Source organism: Camelus bactrianus, chromosome 10 (genome assembly GCF_048773025.1).
Source record: "Camelus bactrianus isolate YW-2024 breed Bactrian camel chromosome 10, ASM4877302v1, whole genome shotgun sequence".
Classification (NCBI taxonomy): domain Eukaryota; kingdom Metazoa; phylum Chordata; class Mammalia; order Artiodactyla; family Camelidae; genus Camelus; species Camelus bactrianus.
The window spans coordinates 13,768,475-13,788,798 of NC_133548.1; the positions used below are offsets into that span (position 1 = coordinate 13,768,475).

At 43.6% G+C, this 20,324-nt stretch overlaps 1 protein-coding gene across 1 annotated transcript in view; it reads right to left on the minus strand.

Annotated features, from left to right (window-relative positions):
- The window catches only part of PTPRJ (protein tyrosine phosphatase receptor type J), a 153,049-nt gene that overhangs the window by 15,805 nt on the left and 116,920 nt on the right, over positions 1-20,324 (minus strand). Inside the window, exons 8-18 of the mRNA XM_074372004.1 lie at positions 18,294-18,551; positions 14,135-14,392; positions 13,085-13,363; positions 10,763-11,053; positions 6,446-6,577; positions 4,802-5,012; positions 4,563-4,687; positions 3,258-3,345; positions 1,363-1,404; positions 782-790; positions 585-672 (exon numbers count right to left, since the gene is read on the minus strand). Of these exons, the coding sequence (XP_074228105.1) occupies positions 585-672; positions 782-790; positions 1,363-1,404; positions 3,258-3,345; positions 4,563-4,687; positions 4,802-5,012; positions 6,446-6,577; positions 10,763-11,053; positions 13,085-13,363; positions 14,135-14,392; positions 18,294-18,551 (1,781 nt within the window). The remainder of the gene's footprint in view (positions 1-584; positions 673-781; positions 791-1,362; positions 1,405-3,257; positions 3,346-4,562; positions 4,688-4,801; positions 5,013-6,445; positions 6,578-10,762; positions 11,054-13,084; positions 13,364-14,134; positions 14,393-18,293; positions 18,552-20,324) is intronic.

Here is a 20,324-nt window from a genome sequence, read left to right on the forward strand (position 1 = left end):
TTTAAGGTCATCAACCAGAGACCTTCTCCCAAGGCTGAGAGAGAACCTCATCTATTCCTTCCTTTACAGACGCGGACACTGAGGCAAGGGCCCACGTCAGTGGTTCTCACATCAGAATTACTGCGAGGCTTTAAACACCACAGCTCTGGGGCTCCAGTCCGAGTCAGAAGGTTTGCAAAGAACCAGCACTTATGAATCTTCTTTGAAATTATAGCTTTTTCAGATGTAATCACAGTAAGACGAGGTCATACTGGAGTGAGGGCCCTTAATCCAGTATCACTGATGTCTTTAGAACAGACATTGAGATACAGACACATGGGGAGACACGGGAAGACGGAGGTAGGTGATGGGGTGATGCTGCCTCAAGCCAGAACGCCGAGGGCTTCCACAAGGTGGATGACACAGGGGGGACCCTCCCCCAGAGGTTCCGAAGCAGGCCCTCAGGGGACACACAAGGGCATCTCCCTCCCCTCGAAGGGGGCGGCCTCCCACCCAAAGATTCACCACAAAACAGAAATAGGCAGTTTTCCACCTTTCAGGAAAAGCATGAAGCAAGTAGAAACACAGTCTGTACAAGCACGTACTTCGTATTCTTCTGCAAACCCACAGTTGGAGTCGGCTTGCTGTTTCTTAAAGTAGGCCTCGAAATTCTCCACTTTGATTAACTTGGATCTGGGAAAACAAAACAGCGTCTCAGGGTTTTCTGCATTCGATCAAGTTCGTACTCAAAATAGAAAAATACAAGTTATTTAAAAATAAAAAAAGCAAATAGTCTACTCACTTTTTAGGTCTTCATCATAGAAAGGGAAAAAAAAAATAGAATTCAGAAATTAGAATTAATTAGATTAGAAAAAAAGACTCAATTTTCAATTAGAAAAAATGACTCAACCATGACTCTGCAGACGATAGTAAACATCTCCCAAAATGAAGAAAAACTACAGTATAATCGGGGGCAGTCGGTATAAAGTTATTTACAAAACACTGAAACATAAATCAGGAAATCTGATTTCTAGACCCTGTTATTTAACTGACTGGCTTTGTGATTTTGGGCAAGTTCTCTCCTCCTAGAACTTGATAACCACTTTTTTTTTAAATCACAAAATGTAAGTTTCTTGGTAGAACAAGACAACTCCGGTGTGGCTTGCCACAGCAGAACATGACAAGGAAACCAGCTTCAGGAGATTAATAAACACAGACTCCTTGCAGAATAACAGAGCTAGTAAGGACTACCGGTTGACTAGGGCCAAACGTGCCAATCAGGAAAAATGACATCAGGTTCCATTAAAAAAAAAAAAAATCAGAACAGTCACTGAGCAGATTGGGGGGATTAAGTGTCTTAAAGCCACAACTCTAGAGACTTACTTAATCTGAGAAAAGGACACGTCATTGTTCTTTGCATCTTTCCTGTTTTGAAAGAAAAAAAGGACCCGTTAGACCAAAACAGTTTAATTCTGGGCTTTGTCCCCTTTGAGTAACTACAAAAAGCCTTTTCTCTGGGTACTAGTTCACAGGCGACATTAGATCCTACTCACAAATGCTAAGTGTAATGGTCTAAGCAGCAAATGCTGATTAAACCCCGTGAAGTCACTCTCCTGTATACCGTCTAACAGCATCCAAGAATCTCACTCAAGCAACTTGAAGGAATTTTTCTGGGTAAATACATTATCAGCAGTATTACCCTACTGTAAAGCCAGACTTGTTATTTTATTCTCTGTTTTTGGTTGGTTTTTCGTTTGTTTGTTTGTTTGTGGGGTTTTTGTTTTGAGAAAGCCTTTTTGATAAAGTTAATGGAATAAACCAGAAAATATACCTAGTGTTGGCAAGGGAGCAGAGCACCTGGCACCCTCCTGTATTGCTGACAAACCCCAAATTGGTGTTTTAAAAACACACACACACACTTTCTGGAAGGCAGTTTCGCAGTAAGTATCAAAACTGAAAACATGCCTACCCACTGATCCAGCAACTACCCAGCTTGGAATTTAGCCGAAAGCACTATTCATGAATACACCCAAAGATTTAGGCAAAAGGATAAGTAACTATGGGAAAAAAAAAAAAAAAACCTGAAAACATCAGGAAACTGGTTGAATAATTTCCACACACTTGAACATTTGATAGGCACTTAAAATGAAGTATTGAAGTTGTCACTAATGTCTTAAATGAACAAAGCTGGCCAGAAAATAATGCGTATAATATGATTCCGTTTGTGGGTATGTCTGTGTGTTTCGGGTACTAGTTCACATCAACATTGAGAGCAGTTGTATGTGGGTGTGACTATGGATTAAATATTTTCTCTGCTCTTCTGTATTTTTTTGTCATAAACATGTATAACTTTTATTTTAACAAGAAACAATAAAGCTGTTTTTGAACACCCTCCCTCACCAAAAAAAAAAAAAAAAAAAAACTCATAATCTAATGCAAAAAGCTGGAACACAGGCACTGCCTGTCAACCCACCAGGGCAAGGTGGAAGCAGGAGACCAGGCGTAGGACACTTTAGAAACCCTGGGCCAGAACGAAATCCCCCTGGCTGGCAGCACCTGACGACAGCGAATGAACCCCAGCTGATACACAGACTTCATGCCCCGCAAAGTCAGGCAAGAGGCTGTGCGATGAAGAGCAAAGACCAGGTTCAAGTCCATGTCCACACTTCCTACGCTCAGCTGCTGCATCCTTGCATACAGGGCTTAGGAGACACAGCCTCATGCAGGAGAGAATTCAGGGAAAGCACAAATCCAGTGCTCAGAACAGAGCTGTTATTTTTACTGTTTAACTGCTCACAAGGAGCAAGTGTACAGATAAAACAGTAATAGCATACAAGGCACGAGACAATGCCGAATCACTTCATTTAATGCTCCTCAGCGTCATGAGTTAGGCACTGTTACCACCCCCGTATCACAGATCATCAGAGACATTAAGGCCAAGCCCCCTAACAGCTAGTCAAGACGGAGTGTGTGTTCAAACTAAGCTAACTCTAAAATGACATCTATTAACACCCTGGTTAACCTAGAACACCTGTTTGAAAGCAACACCTTCCACTGCAGTGTTCACCACGACCTGATGCTTTAAGGCCCCCCAGCTCCCGGGCTGAGATAAAATAAGACTGGCCAGATGGTGAAGACTGTGGATGACGGGGACCTGGGGGCTCATGACAGCATCCCTCCCAATCGTGCAAATGTCTGAAACTATTCGTAATAAAAAAAAAAAAAAAAAAAACTCCCTTTAAAAGTAGGGTATTATTATTAATATAAGCAAGAGTCACCTTTTCTTTCTCCAGAAGATGAAGCCGCCCACAGCCACAATGACCAAGGCACCAAAGATGCAGCCAAAAACTGCTCCGCAGATGACACCTGGGAAAAGTCCAAGAGGGAGGTACTTCAAGAGATGCTCACGGACCATCAGTCTAGAGTCAAGAGTATGAGAGAGAGAGAGAGAGAGAGTGTTTGTGTGAGTGTGAATGTGTGTGTGTGAGTGAGTGAGTGTGTGTAGCAGAGGAGAGGTAAACAGCTCTGGACTTAAACTTGCACTTGGGAGCGAGTTCTCTGCTCCCAGCCCACCACTAACTGGGTGGTCTTGAGAAAGTAGCTGTTCCTCGCCAGGCTGCAGTTTCCTAAACTGCAAATAGAGGGAACTGAGCTATCGGGCTGTTCTTACCCACTGCTTTCTCTCTGCAAATGAAACTGTGTGCAGCAACCCCGTGTATAAGAGACAAAACCAGGCAGAAACGCTCTTGCTGAGGTCGGGGAGGGAGGGGCGGGGAGCATCTTAGGACTGAGCTCTTTGGTGAAGTGACTACTGCCTGAAAACCCCAAGATGAGATGTTCCACTGCCAACTTTTTGAGACTCACACCCACGTACAAGCAGAAGTAGCTACAGCACATAGTGACATAAAACCCATCTGTTTCCAGGGAAAGGCTATGGGGACCCCCTGAACTTTGAGGCTTCTTTTTTGAAGCCAACAACCACTGAGTAGGGAAACCAGACACACTAATGAAGCTGTCTGTCAGTCTGTCTCTGGCCTAAAGGTAGGGGACGTACCCTCCTTGGGTCCTTAAAGCTCCTAAATCACTTTGTTCTGGTTGATAAAGTACAGGAGCACTTGGCGAGGAGTCCAAGCCCTGCCTCGAAGGCACTGTGCAACCCTGGACAAAGACACTGTCCCTCTCTGGGTCTTAACAGCCTCATTTCTAAAAGGAGGGTTGGACGAGACGATTTCCTTGTCTCCTTCTAATCCTAATATTCAGGGGTGCCGCACACTAAAAGTCACATGCGTGTCTGGCACGTGGGCACACAAATGACTACACGGAGGAGAAAGGACCTGCAGTCTTTGCAGACTGGAAATGCAAGTGGGATTCAGAGAAGGCAGTGTGGTGGGCGGGGCTGTGGGGACCTCAAAAGAGGAAGCTGAGCTGGGTCCCAATGGCCAAGTGACATCTCAACTTCTGAGAGGAGAGACTGGGCTCTCCAACCCACTTGGGGCCCCAGGAAGGCGTGCAGACACCCATCCTTCTGCAGACACTGAAAGCAAAAGCCCAGTGAATTGCTAACAGCACTGATGCTCCTCTACCTGGATCCTGGGGCAAGAAAACAGCATCTGAATAGCGACTGAAGGACACATAGCTCTCGGCCCCATCGATGAGTCCGTCACCATGAGGGTTGAAGGTAATATTGGTGAAGCCAGCCACAGAAGCCCTGTGGGACGACAAGAGGAAAAAGAGGAGGCTGGAACGTGTCTGACACCCAAGGCAGGTAAAGCTTTGCACCTCCGGGCCCAGCCCCCAAAGAGCAAGGACCCCTAGGCGTTACCGATAGGAGCCCAGAGGCTCCAGTTTCCCGTTGTAGTAGCCGTGCGTGGTGGACTCATTCCCAACGTTGACTTCGTATTTCAAGGCTCCGGACAAGCCCGGAGAACGCCTCTTCTCCTCTGTCGTGATGAGGTAAGTCACATACGTATCCGAGGCCCCCTTTTTGAAGTCTTCGTATGTATATCTCAAGACATCTTCTGATGGCCAAATGTCTAAGAAAGGTCCACAGAAGGAAAGGGGTAAGAAAGTGATTGCAGAGATTTAAGTCTCCCGGGTATCCACTAATGACCTTGGCTCTGGGTGATGGTAGGGACAGGTACCATCCCTCATGTGTGCGCTCCCTGCCAGGTTTTCCTTATTGCTATGTTCTAAGTGCTTTGGTTACATTAACTCATTTAATCTCCATAATAACCTCATCACATAGGTTTACTACCCCCACTTTACAGATGGGAAGATGAAGGCACAGAAAGATAAAAGGACCTGGGCCCAAAGCTGCACTGTCTATAAGGTGGAGTCGAATTTCTAACCCAGACGATCTGACATGGAGCGTGTGGCCTCATCCACCACAGACTGGTACTGGCCAGACTGGTCACTGTGCAACACGGTCCCCCTCATTCGGCAAAGGTCTGAGCTTGGGATCTGCTGAAAATCTTCACAGCGAAAGGACAAGTATTTGAAACAGACCCAAAACAAAAGACAGAGGGAAAGAGATCTCAACATCTCTTTTTGGAATTTTGCCGCAGGTTTGTAACACCAGCAGATCCCTTGTCTTCCCGGATCCCGGCAGCCTTGACAGTGTGTCTGATCTCTGTCTTCCTCGAGAAGACGAGGCCACCATCACAGGCTGAGAGACTGGGCAGGGCCGGCACTGCATTTTCCACAGTTAAAGAATCACCAAAAACAGCAGCACTTGGCACTTTAAAGCCGGACCTGAGGCAAAGCCCCCACACACAGCTAACAAAGACACCCTCAAACATCCCCTTCTTCCTTCCAAGGGAGGTAATGGAGCCCTTTAAGGGAAAGCAGCCTTGAATCCACCTCCTCTCTCAGCTATGGCAATGCTCTCTGCAACTTCCCACTACCAGTGCAAATCCTTTTCTCTTTTCTTCCAAGAGAAAGTCACTCTTTGAGGATGATTTGAGCATGTGCCTTTGTGTGTGTGTGTGTGTGTGTGTGAGTGTGTGTGTGTGTGAATGACAGACTTGGTTAAGACTAACATTCTGCCACCTAAAAGACCCTATGAGGCAAAAAAAGATGAAAAATCTAGATCCGAGGTAAGCAAGTTACAGCCACGGGCCAAATCCAGCCAGCAACCCGTCTTAGTAAATATTGGAACAGTCACACTCACACTTTGCATATCTTCTACAGCGGCTTTCACGCCATGATGGCAGAGCTGACAAGCTGAGGAGACTGCAAGCTTGCAAAGCTTGGAGTATTTGCTGTCTGACCCTTTAAAGTTTGTCAACCTCTAACCTAACTCATCAGGCAAATGGCTTACCCCCACCCACCCCTGGGTGAGTGCCAAAGTGTGGGCCGCAGCATGAAGACATGTGTCCGTCCCACTGACGGGTTTCCGTGGCACAGAAATGGGGCCCGGTCACGCCATCATGCCCTGGCTGTTTAACCCGTAATGACCTCTCCTTACCTTTGCCGGTGGTGAGAATGAGAGCATAGGCTTTGATGGGTCCGTGGCTGGCTTCAAATTCGCTGAATTTGACCTTCACCGAATTGTGACTGATAGACGTAATATTAGGGGACCCATCTGGAGAAGGGGGGTCTGAGATAGAACAGAACAAAACACGATCACCCAACACGTAAAACCAAAGAAGGAACAAATGTGTTAAGGAGAGAATTTGCTGCAGGGTCCCCCTCAAGTTCTGCCCTTGCTCTGGAAGCTGCGTGCTGGGCTCATGCAAAGCTCTTCCAGTGCAGAGGGCAGGGAAGGGAACTGGTGGGGAACAGAGATGGTAGATGCTGGGGGAGCCTGCCTAGTTCACAAGGACCCCTCCAGTGGGTCCAGCCGCACCCCCGGGGTGGTGTCCTGGCAGCCTTGTTTGTAGACCATAACCTGCCTTTTCTATCTTCCCTCCTGACCCAGAGGGGCCAGGTTCCTTATCCTGAGAAAGGGGCGGGATGGGGGGGTAGCGGGGAGAGACTGTGTGGGTGGAACTCTAAAATGGGGACCTGGGAGCTGCACGTGGGCTCGGCACTGGGATCGCTCCGCTGAGAACAGGGATGGAGCAGACGACAGAGGGAAGCAAAGATAACACACAGGGGACACACCTTCTCCCAAGACCTGGCTGCACTCCTGCCTGTGCCCTTCACACTCAAGTCCTCAGTTTTGCTGGGGCTGGTTTAAAACTCCACCCAGAGAAACTCACCCGACCTTCTTCCCAGAAACCAGAAAAGCCCACACAGGAGAGGGTCTTCCCTGGGAGACCTTCGTGACCATGGGCCTCACCCTCCTGAGCTAAGCTTGGGGAGCCACTCTCTGAATTGACACACAAGGAAGAAAAAGCTGAATTATAGGTGAACCTAAGTTTGTCTCCCACATAGTTTGTTTTCATTGTTATAACCAAGATTCGGGGAGACTGAGAAAACTGAACTCCAAAAAAACCACAATGCAATTCTCCAAACATACACAATCCAATATTGCAACCACCGCCACACGGAGCTGCTCAGCCTCGAACAGTGACTGGTCCAAGTTTGGATGTAAAATATCTCACTAATAACTTACTCTACACAAGTTACATGTCAAAATGACAACGTTTTTAATATACTGAGTTAAATAAAATGTGATCAAAACTCATTTAGCTGCTCCTTTTTACATTTTCTTAATATGGCTCCTAGAAAAATTTTAATTATACAAGAAGCTCATATTATTTTCTTTTTTTAACTTTTTTAACATTTTTTTTAACTGAAGTATAACTGACTTACAATGTTGTGTTAGTTTCTGGTATATAGTACAGTGATTCAGTTATACATATATATATATATATATATATATATATTCCTTTTCATATTCCTTTTCTTTACAAGTTACTACAAGCCATTGAATATAGTTCCCTGTGTTATACTGCAGAACCTTGTTGTTTATCTATTCTGTACATGGTAGTTTGTATCTGCCAATCCCAAACTCCCAATTTATCCCTACCTCCCCCTTTCCCCACTGGTAACCATAAGTTTGTTTTCTATGCCTATGAGTCTCTTTCTGTTTTGTAAATAAGTTCATTTATGTCACTTTTTTTTAGATTCCACATATAAGTGATATCATATGATATTTGTCTTTCTCTATCTGACTTACTTCACTCAGTATGATAATCTCTAGGTTCATCTATGTTGCTGCAAATGGCAATATTTCATTCCTTTTTATGGTTGAGTAGTACTCCATTGTGTATATATACATTTTCTTTATCCATTCATCTGTTGATGGACATTAGGTTGCTTCCATGTTTTAGCTACTGTAAATAGTGCTGCTATGAACACTGGGGTGCAGTATCTTTTCAAATTGGAATTTTCTTTGGATATATGTCCAGGAGTGAGGTTGCTGGATCATAACTGTATTTTTACCTTTTTAAGGAACCTCCATACTGTTCTCCACAGCGGCTGCAGGCTCGCATTATTTTCCATTGGACAGCACAGCTCCAGACCATGCTTCCACATGTTCCTGTGTCTAAGTGTCAACTGCCTCAACAGAGACTTCCTAACCAGGGCTCCAACATTTCCTAGCAGCTCTATGCCTTTTAGCCACCAGCAAAGAGTCCTCACCCCAAGACTGCCCAGTTGGCAGGCTAGCTCACCCACCTCCAAGCCTGGAAATCCTTTGCTTCTCACTGCTTACATCAGTCCTGAGCTCCAGGGGCCCTGTCTTCATACCCCATACCCCCAGGACATCAACAAATGTTGGGTAAAAGACCATCACGCCAACGCTCCGAGATTTGCCCATCCTTCAGCACTTCCTACCTCTTAGAGAAAACACAGCTCCACTTTTACGTTAAAAGACACGTTAAATTTGTACATTTAAAAAGCATGCTAAATGTGTACATAAAAATTCATCTGAGGAAAGGGAGATACAGATTAAGGAGTGAGAAAATCACTGGACTAAATGGTAAGTGGTCATTATGCACCTTAACCACACATGGCTCAGCTTCAGAAACAACTAACTCTGACAAGCGCCTTCTCTTCATGAGGCACTGTGCTCAGCTCCGGTGATATCAAATTAAACACAGTTTATGTTCCTTAATAGCTTAGACCCACTGAGGTGACATCATAAAACAGAGAACTACAAAAAAGTACCTACAAGGTTCATGGTTTCTATTATGTTCTACAGTGCTGCAGAAACACAAAGGATTCTGACCCAGGGCCATCATAGACAGTTGTGAGCTACACAAGTCCAAGGAGCCCCATGCACACAGTAGACTATATGAACAATGGCCCATGGAATTGTGCAGTGCACAACCTGAGCAACCACACACGGCAGCTCTAAAGTGGTCTTTCACACATATTGTATCATCTAATTTGTATAACAGCCCTGTTATTTCCCATTTTTTACAACTAAGGAAAACAAGACTCAGAAAGATTATGCATCTTTTCTGAGATCACGCAGCTCGCAAAAGGCAGACTTTATAATCAAACCCAGGTCTGCCTAAGTCCAAGGCTCTGTCCATAGACTCCCTCAACCACTTTCCAAGTCAGTGTCCCTGAAGAAGGTTTTCCTTCTTACTTTTACCACTAATTCTTCAGAAATTATCCAGAAACATTCTGATACCCCACAGGAAATGTGGAGTCAAAAAGCACAAAGCAAAACCAACTCAACCAAGGTGATCTAAGACATAACTTTGGCAAAGACATGGGGAGCAAAAGATAGATAAAAATGAAGCACAGAATGAATGTAACGAAACAGAAACAGACTCACAGACAAAAAGAGAACAAACTAGTGGTTACCAGTCAGGTAAGGGAGGTGGGAGGGGCAAGATAGAGGCAGAGGATTAAGAGAAACAAAATACTGTGTATAAAATAAAAAGTGACAAGGATATATTGTACAGCACGGGAAATATAACCAATATTATATAATGGAGTATAATCTATAAAAATCATGAATCACTATGCTGTACACTTGAAACTAATATAATATTGTAAATCCACTCTACCACAATTTTTAAAAAAAGGAAAGAAGCAATTTCTTCCAAGTACAAAAAAAAAAAAAAAAAAACAAAAAAAAAAACCAGATGGTCACAAAAAGATTATCTAGAGGGATCCTCTGTGCAGTGAATAATCCCATTTCCCAAAACGGCTGGGGAACTTGTTAATACAGATTCTAGGGAAATGTGACTCTTGAATGAATATCTGATAACAGTGGGGAAAAAAAAAAGTAGCGTTAAATTTTTTAAGTGTAATGCTTAATAGTAATGCGGTTATGCTTGGAAGAAGGAGAAAAGGAGTCCCTATGTTGCAGCAGTACATGCTGAAATATTTACAAATAAAATTACAGAATAACCAGGACTGGTCTCAAATAAATACAGTAAGGGAGGAGAGGATATAAATGAAGAAAGATTGGTTAAGGGCTCACAAACATTCATCTGGGGGATGATGGCTACACGGGTTCCATTAAACTGTCCTTCACTTTCGTGTATATTTGCACATTTCTGTAAAAAAGCTTTGTTTTAATAGAGTAGGAGAACTTACTACTTAAAAGAAAACGTGGCAACAAATTATTCTGTAAAGCAAAGGAAACCTCTGGAATATAAAAAAAATAGTTCCCTCTTACTAGATTTCTACAAATTCTATAGAATATATAAACTAGACTTCTGTAGAACTGGGTCTATACCAACAGAAGCAAATATTTTAGGATACATTTTTTTTAAATAACAGGTTTCTAGGTCCACACTTGCAGACCCTGCGGGTCAGCTTTCCCGGGGTGCCCACAATGCCACCCGGCCACCCTGCCCTCCGTGAACCCCACCTGTGATGCCAGTGAGGCAGGTGTTTTGGGCGGGCAGTGTCGTCCTGTTACAGGACAAGGCAAAGACGCTGATGTTGTACACGGTAGAAAAATTCAAGTATGTGACCTCCGTCCTGTACTCAGAGCTGTTCTCCGAAGAGCAGCTCTCCAGGGACGTCAGATTCTTCCAGTCTCCACTGCTGACCTTCACCTTGAAGCCTGTGTTGGTGCCGACAGGGCAGTTCCACTTGAGGACTAAAGTTGGCTTTTTGGGGACCACTTCACAGTGGAAGGAGGCTACTGGTGCAGGATCTGCAAATCAAGCACAGCACATCACATCATCTAATTTAATAAAAAAAAAAAAAAAAAGAAAAGATTCTGGGGCTTTTGCCTTTGCAAACACTGAGCCTTGGGGAGCAGCAGAATCCTCGCCCACTGGTGATGAGAAAATAGCCGTGGGATACAGTAGAAGAGGCAGGGGCTGACCTTGAATCAGGCCTTACTAATTGTGTGACCTTGGGTCAGTCCCCCAACTGCTCTGAGCCTCAGCTGCAGTCCTATTCGAGGATTAAATGAAACAGTGGCAGGCTGGGCGAGAACAGGGCTCCGCGAGAGGTAGCTACAACACACGGGGTGGCAGCAACTCCTTCACCTGCGTCACCTCATTTGGGGGCCCTCTTGACAATCCTTCTGGAACAGGAAGAGCTAATACTGTCCCATTCTGCAGATGAATCAACTGAGGCTAAGAGAGATTAAGCAATTTGCAAAAAAGAAGGTGCAGATCAGTGATGAAGCCAAAACTGGATCCCAGATTTTTTTCTAAATCCAGCTCCAGGGCGCTTTCTATACACACAACGGGCTGAATAATCAATGGTAAATGGTATCAGTTTCTTTGTCTTTAAAATAGGGTATTATTTGTCTCCACCTATCTGAGGGCCAATAGAGTTTTACTGAGGGCCAACCAAAAACTGATACAAAGGGAAAACTCTGTGCCCATGCACTGAAGGAGAATATTATCATGGCTTTAATGGTGCAGTATTTGAACGCAGGAAAAGCTACAAGGAGTCACCTAGTGCAACTCCCACATTCTCCACCTGACCCCTGGGAAGGTAACCTGGCCAGTGCACACCTGTTCCCACAGCTCTTGTTCCATCCACCCTCAGTCATAAATGCTTGTGTGTATTTTTTCCCCTCCTGCTCTAGGGAAGCCACCCACATGCCAAAAGTCAGAGTCTAGACCAGATGGATGGAGCCTGAGTTAGCAGAGGTAACTCAAAGCTGCAGGGATTCTTCAGCCACTCCACATGCAAGGTCAGGGGTCAACAAGGTGCCAGGTCCCACATTCCCAGGGAGGAGGATCCAGTGAGACCCCTGCCCTCCCTTCCAAATCAGCCTGAAGGCACTTGAAAGTCTTGGCCTAAGGAAGAGATGAGGCAGGTGCAGAGAGGGTGGGGAATGAGATGGTTCAGAAGTGATAAATGCACCAGAACTGCGAGCAGAAGTACTCATAACCACCCGCCAAACATTCTCCAGGTTACCCTCTGAAAGCTCCCTCCCTCAGTTAAACACAGGGTTCCTCTTTTCTTTATCACCCTTTTTGCATTGAGACATAAGGATCAAAAAGGGTAAAAAAGCTGACATCTGTTTTAACAATATCATCTCTGTCTTCTTCAGTGTAAAAGCCCAGCTATGCACCTGCACTACAAGCCTGGACATCTCCCGCACCCTGGCCCAGCCTTCTCGGGCCTCACTTCCAGCCCCTCGCCCTCCTGCTCCCCTGGATCCACTTCTGCCACCCGGACCTCCTGCCCGTTCTTCAACACAGCAGGCACACTCCAGCCTCAGGGCCTTTGCACTGGCTGCCCCTCTGCCTGTAACACTCTGTGCCCTGATATCCACATAGCTGGCTTTTTTCTTCCTTCAAATCTTTGCTCAAAAGTCACCTTTTCACTGAAGGCTTCCCAAAATAAACATCTCATTTCCCCTGTCCTTGTTTATTTCCATCTCCTTAGCAGTAATCATTATCCAATAACTTGTTTATCCAATAACTTACTTATCTAGTTTATTATGTCTTCTCCACCAGAACAAAAGTTCCATAAAGGCAGGGATTTGTCTGTGTCATCTAACAGTGCCTGGCAGAGAGTACGTGCTCAATACAAAGCTGTTGACTGAATAAATGATGGGGTTAAATAAGACGAAACTAATAAACTAACAGGATCCTCAGAAAGCTCAGTGTCTATTATCACACCCCACACAAAAACTAATCAACTAAAGTTTACTACGAGGATCTACATGCAGGACCACATCACACAAGGTGTCCAAGACACACCTGGGACTACGCACCTGTACAGAATGACTGCCAGCCAGGTGCCAGTGACTCGGTGACATCCCCCACCTGTGTGAAGATCTCTACTGTGTATGAGGAGCCAGGTGTCAATTCGGTGACCGTAGCACTGGTGATGCCGAGGCCCGTGACTATTTGCGTTGTGTTGCCGGAATTTCCATCCTGATTAATTAGAAGGCGGTAGGTGTACCTGGAAGAGGCTTCATCAGAGTTCTGCCACCTTAAGGTTGCTGCTGTGGTGTTGGTACTTATTTTAATGTTGAACACATCACTGGGCCCTTAGTTTAAGGGGGGGAAGAAAAGCATGGGTTAGCTGGAATTCCAGGACCATTTTATTAACTGCATCTAAAAATAGCCTGAAAATTAATTAATTTAATTTAATCTAATAAAAAATAAAAAGAGCCTAGCTCCTTTTGGGAAAGAATAAATAAAGTTTATATTTGCTGGCTCAAAAGATGGAAGGCTTCCCAAAAAGACATTAAGAAAATAATTATACAGATTAAATCTCAAAAGAGGAAGGTTTTTCAGGTTTCTTTTAATACTTTGAGTTTATCTGAAATACATTTTCAAGATGGAGTTTCCTATCTGTTTTTGAAATATGATTAATGAAAGAGAAAAGTATATGAAAAAGATGTTATAAACTACCATCTCTACCATGTATTTAGGTCAAGTATTTGCAAAGCACCTCCCTCACTGTTACACTCACAGCACCTCATCTGAACAGCGTCTTCCAATGCCAACACGACAAGGTGACCCCCTTCTAGTCTGTTTTCCCAAGGAATGAATGCAATCATCAGGTTTTCCCTGCTTGTGGGATCACTTTCTGCTTCTGAAGACAATTCCAAGTCCTCGTGGCTCAGCACCAGTGCGCCACGAGCATAACAAAAAGTTTGCTGACACCAATGTTTTCAGCACACAGTTTCACGTTCTACCTGGAGCCTTGGAACCCAAGAGCCCCTCACCCCAGCATTTAACCAAAGCTCACTTCCTATCCTCCAAGTGAAAGTCGGGGGGAACACTCCCTTAGGAGGGCGTCCTAAGACACTTACGTGTGTACTGTGCAGTGGAGCTGGAGATCCCCTGGACATGGTCCACTGCTGGGAAGATGGTGATGTTATAGAAGGTGCCCGGGATCAGGTCCCTGAGCGTGATCCCTTCGTAAGAACTGTTTGTCCAGTTAGAGCCATGCTCTGACTTTATAATTACACGGTAGACGTAATCAGAAGCATTGTCTGTATTCCTCCACTCCAGCTGCATGCCAGTCGTGCTGACACTGACCACGCGGATGTCAAACACTGCACTGGAGTCTGTTCGGAGGAAAGGAAGGAAAAAGAGAAGTCTGTAAATGACCATCATAATATCCAGCTCTATTCCAAAGTGTCTATCAAGAGAACTTCCTCTTTTGTCATCAGACTCTCCAATGAGTTCACAAATGGCAAACTCCAAAACTTTGGTGAAAAACACACACGCTCAGTTCTTCCAAGAATTTTGGCTGTTCCATAATAGATGAACCTACCAGTGCATTCTACCGGTTTTCTGGTCTTTTGCTTTTGTCATAAAGATGCCCCATTTCAGGGGTCTTCTGGGGTGGAAATCCTGTTCAGTTCCTTGACCTGAGTGCTGTGACCAGATGGGTTCAATTCATCGAACTACGCACTTAGGATACGTGTGCTTCTCCGTGTGTGTATTGTATCTCAATAAAGTTTTTTTTAATCACTCCCTCAAAAGTAAATATCTTTCTATTAACATAGTCAGGCATACTGAAGAGAAAAACTGAAATGGAGAGTTGGCACTTACTAAGCGGGAGCATCTGAGGCTGGAATTGGGAAGGGAATGAAGCACACGCGCCCCGCCCTCAGAGCTGGGAGTCAGAAGCGAGGTCACCCGCGTGAGTCCTCCGGGGACTGTCCTCAGACCACCACACCTCCCCACCCTGAACCAACTGTAAGATAATTGCACAGAGCGAGGCCCAGGCATAACCAGCCCTACAAGAGGGCTTCTTTTCTGCCCTTGCTTTCACAACTTTTTTCTCTTGACCAGTAACCCAGGTCACCTCTAACAAGAGGAGTTGGGTGGATAAAGAGAAAAGAAGGAAACAGTTTCACTGTAAGATCCTTTTTTTTTTTTTAATTTTGCACCACATGCATGTGCTATCTGCACCCAAATTCATTTTTAAGTGGGTTCTCCCCTAAAAGAAAGCAACTTTGGAAGTCTTCTTTCCCTACCCACCAGATGCCTGATGTCAAAGGGATTCCACAGACAAAAGACCACGAAAGGCAACAATTTTCTATAAACATACTAGTAGAAATAACCTAAATAGTTCGTAAAAAGAGAAGGGCTAAAGGCACTGTGATCTGGCTATAGGATGAAATAACCTGCAGCCTCTAAAAATGTGAAGACATAATAACCATGGGAAGGAAGTTACAGTATATACCAAGTTCAAATGCAAAGTAAAGTGATTCATACAATTTTTGCAATGATATAAACTAAATGTATGTCTGTGGATACAGACAAAAAAGGAATTCAGTTGGGTCAGAAGAGCAGAGTTAAATTTTTAAGGGAGGAGGGGATAGCTCAGTGGTAGAACGTGTACTCAGCATGCACGAGGTCCTGGGTTCAATCCCCGGTACCTCCATTAAATAAATAAATCAAATTCCACCCCCCCCCCAAAAAAAGATTTTTAAAAAATCCTAAAATATATTTTAAAAACAACAGTGGAGTTATTGCTGTTTCCCTTTTTATGGTACTAAAATAAACACAACATAATATTTTATCATTTTAACCATTGCCAAATGTACAACTCAGTAGTATTGAACTTTCACAATGTTGTGTCACTAAAACCATTATCTATACCCAAACATTTCATCATCCCCAACACGAACTCTGTTCCTGTTAAACGACAACTCCTTGTTCCTCTGTCCTCCCAGCCAGAAGGTAACCTCTCTTCGACTTTTTGTCTCTATGAGCATGCCTATTCTAGGCATCTCACAGAAGTGGAATCATAGGGTATCTGTCCTTTTATGTCTGGCTTATATGTCTGGTTACCTCCACCTTTTAGTTAGTGTGAATCATGTTACTTTGAACACTGGTGTACAGATAACTGTTCAAGTCCCTGCTTTCAATTCTTTTGGAAATATATACATGTAGGAGTGGAATTACTGCATCGTACGGTATTTGTTTCCCTTGTTCAAAATTGCCTTTCATCCTATCGCATTGCTTCTCCCTCAGTAATAATGAACATTGTTCAATAGTAGAATGGTAATACCCCTGAGAGCCTAGTGCCTTGTTACAGCTCTTCCTGATTTCCATTCAATGGGACAATCATAGGCAACAGTACAGGAGACGCCTTCTCCTTATGAATAGTCCAAAATTACTTTTGCAGCTGCACCACATCAAAGTGTCATTCACTCCATACTGTGGTGACGACCCCAGTCTTCAAAGCCAGATGGAGATCAGTTCACTACCTTGTCCCTGTGGGCCAGGCACTTAAGTTCACAGAGTCCCCATTCCCTACTCTGTAAAACAGAGATGATAGATAGTAATACCTACCTCATGATGTCGTGTTAAAAAATGCTTAAATACAGGATGAGAACCCAGCACTTTGCAGACCCCCAGTATATTATATTATTACTATATTAAATTCTGAACATTGGCAAATCACACAATACCAAGGGACCCCACAGTGGTGATCCTCTTACCACTATCGACATTCTCAAAACAAAAGAAAAAAATATATACGTTGATATCACAACCCTAACTCAACAGTTGAATCTAAAATTCAGACTTGAAAAGGAACTACTGCACTTCATCTGAGGGATGCGTTTGAGCCCTTCCCTTATTTTAGAAGGTCTTCCAAGTAACTATCAGTGCTTAACCCAACCAACAGAGCTGAGGAAATCCACACAGAGAATCTCAAGAGCCCAAATGACTGCACATACGGCTCAAGGAATCGGTCTCGTTTCTTTATTATTCCCTTCCGTGGAGAGGATTCCAATTCCCTTGCAAGCCAAGATCAAAGAATACTGTATGTTTTCCAAGCTTTCCCAAAAATTTCATTTCAAATTTTAAAACAATGAAAAATAAATTGTTTTCATGAACTATTTTTTATCACTATCAATTAGCTTTATAGAACTAACAAAACTATTGTATCACAATATTGTTTAAGAAAAATTGTAAATAATCCACCTGGCCAACAACAGGGGAGTAATTACATAATTTGTAATACATTCAGATCAGGGGTTCTTAAACATCAAGGTCTCAGGACCCTTCTGCCTTCTTAAATGTTACTGAGGTTCTCAGAGAATTTTTATTTATTTAGGTTATATTTATGTTTGCTGTAATGAAATTTTTCAATGAGGAAAATTTTAAAACATAAAAATACACAAGCATGCATTTCATTACTAGCCAAAAGAAAAACAATGCTATCCCGTATCATACAGCCATTAGAAAACTCCACTGTGAGTTGAGAGAATGAGCGAAAAAGCCAAATAGCGCTCCAGTTTTATTATGAGAATGAAACTCTCAGAGATCCCTGGACCACACTTTGAGAACCACCGACCTAACCAAGGGGTCAGCAAACTTTTTCTATAAGGGCCATAGAATATTTTAGGTTTTGCAGGCTATGTGTTCTCTGTTGCAACTACTCATTTCTAGCACAAAAGAAGCCATAGACATTATATAAAGAAATGAGCATGATTGTGTTCCAATAAAACTGTGTTTATAAAAACAGGCAGTGGGCCAGATTTGGCCCATGGGCTATTATTGTCTGCTGACCTCTGATTCTGACAGTGGAATGTCAGACAGGTATTAAAATCATCTTGCAGATATATTCATACTGATGAGGAAGCCTACTGATAATAAACTTTTAAGTGAAGAAAAAGCAGATTATAAAAAGCATGTACAGGATGACTTCAATATTTATAAAAGAAATACATACACACACATACGCCAGTATATACCTTAAACTTCCTAAACATCTCACATCAGAGGTTACCAGCGATTATCTCTGGCTGATGGTTTACCTGTGATTTTTCTCTTTTTGCTTGTCTGTATTTTATATAACGAATATGCATTGCTGTCATAAATTTTTTTGAAGATTTTCCTTAGACAAAAGAAAAGCAATATTTGGAAAACCTGACATTTATAAATTATATTCATATCCCTTAAGAAATATGACTATTTCACAGAAAACACAGCTTATCTGCTTACCAGTTCTACTGTAAACTGTCCGGGATTCCCCTTTAGTCCCATTTGGTCCTTCTGGCACTATGTCAAAACGGTACTTGGTCCCAGGGTCTAAGCCACCAATGACAATACTCTGGTTGGTAGTTGTCTCCACCTGAGGTTTTCCAGTTCCATTGCGAGTGGCAGATATCTCAAAGAAATTAGAGTCATTGCTGCTCCATGCTAAGCCAACTTCCCTTGTGCTGACATTTGTCACTCGAAAGTCAAAAACTGGACTAGGGTCTGTAGGAAGAAAATAAATGACTAGATTAACAATCTATTTCTCCAGAAAACAAGGGTTACTGACCCTCATAAAATATTTATACTGAGATTAAATGCACACTTGGGACACCCAACCTCTCCCTTTCTCTTCTCTGTATTATTACCTACAACACAAGCCCCTCAGAAACTAGTGTTTCTAAGCATGAAGGGAACACTCGCAGGAAGGGTATAGCTCAAGTGGTAGAGCACATGCTTAGTATGCATGAGGCCCTGGGTTCAATCCTCAGTACCTCCTCTAAAGATAAATAAATAAATGTAATTACCCCTCTTCCCCAAAAGAAATCCTAAAAAGTAAGAAAGAAACAGAACTTAAAAAAGAGAGAGAGAGAGAGAGAACCCTTGACCACAGAAGTGCAGAAACTGGTGTTTAAGTTGTGCAAAGTCATTCACAGGAAATGAGAATTCTCGTGGGTCAAGGGCTCACGCTCTGAAAAAGGACTGTGGCCATTGCTGGCTGCTGCTTTATCTTGCACACATCATTAAGCCTCCAGAGTCTCTGTTTAAGGATGTGCAGCACAGGCTGCTACTGACCCCCAAAATGGACCCCCCTTGCCTTTTTCCTTAATCATACACTCCCAGAGTTTTAGCAGTATACACAGCTGTTGGGAATAAAAACTACATTTCCCAGCCTCACTTGCTACTAAGTAGCCATGTGACTAAGTTCTGGCCAATCGGATGTGAGCAGAAGTACCCATAAGGCTTCCAGGAAGTATCCTTAAAGGGTGAAGCACTATTTTCTGTCCTTCCTTCTTGTAGCTGGAATGTGACGTGATGCCTGGTGCTCAGTCTGGCCAGCTCTAGAACCAACAACGTGGTGTTGGCTGCAGCTTCCTGATACCAGGACAGCAGCTGAACATTTCTGGAGCCAACACTACAGCTGAGGCTGCTGACTGTTTCACAGCTGGGGATTCCCTGGGAAGGGAGTCATTTCTGGGTCCCAGCCGAAAGCCTGCTCCCCAGCTGTTATGAGTTGAATTGTGTCCCCCTCAAAATTCATAGGTTGAAGTCCTAACCTCCAGTACCTCAGAATCTGACTATATTTCGAGATAGGATTTTTAAAGAGGTGATTAAGTTAAAATGAGGACATTAAGTAGACCCTAACCCCATATGACTAGTATCCTTATAAGAAGAGGAGATTCGGACACAGACATGCACAGACCAGAGGGTAACAACCTGAAGACACAGGAAGAAGACGGCCAGTACAAACCAAGAAGGGAGGCCTCCAAAGAAACCAACCCTGAGTCACTTTGTCACCTTGATCTCAGACTTCTGGCCTCCAGCACTGTGAGAGAATAGATTTCTGTAGTTTAAGCCTCCCGGTCTGTGACCTGTTACAGCAGCCCCAGCAAACTAACACCCCAGCCCTTCCAGGGATTCTGTAAAGCCTCCGCTCCTGAGATTAAGTCCCTTTCAGCTTCAAATAGCTCAGCTTCTGTTTCCTGCAACTGAACCACAGCTGACACGCTCCCACCCCATCCTGCCTGGCGCTGGGCTTCTTTTAAAATGAGAGAGAAATAAACTCCTGCCTTGGATACTTGGGGACTGTTTTGTTACTTACCACAAAAAAAATCCTAACAGATTAAACAGTGAAAAAGCAAAAGGTAAAGAAAAGGAAGCGGGTTCTATTTACCCCCAAGACCCAGTCAGAAGATGGTTGTAAGAACGCCTGAAGTGTGTACTTCTTGGGAAGCAGGAGACCCTCGAATAAAGCATTCTGGTGGGATGAGCCCTGGG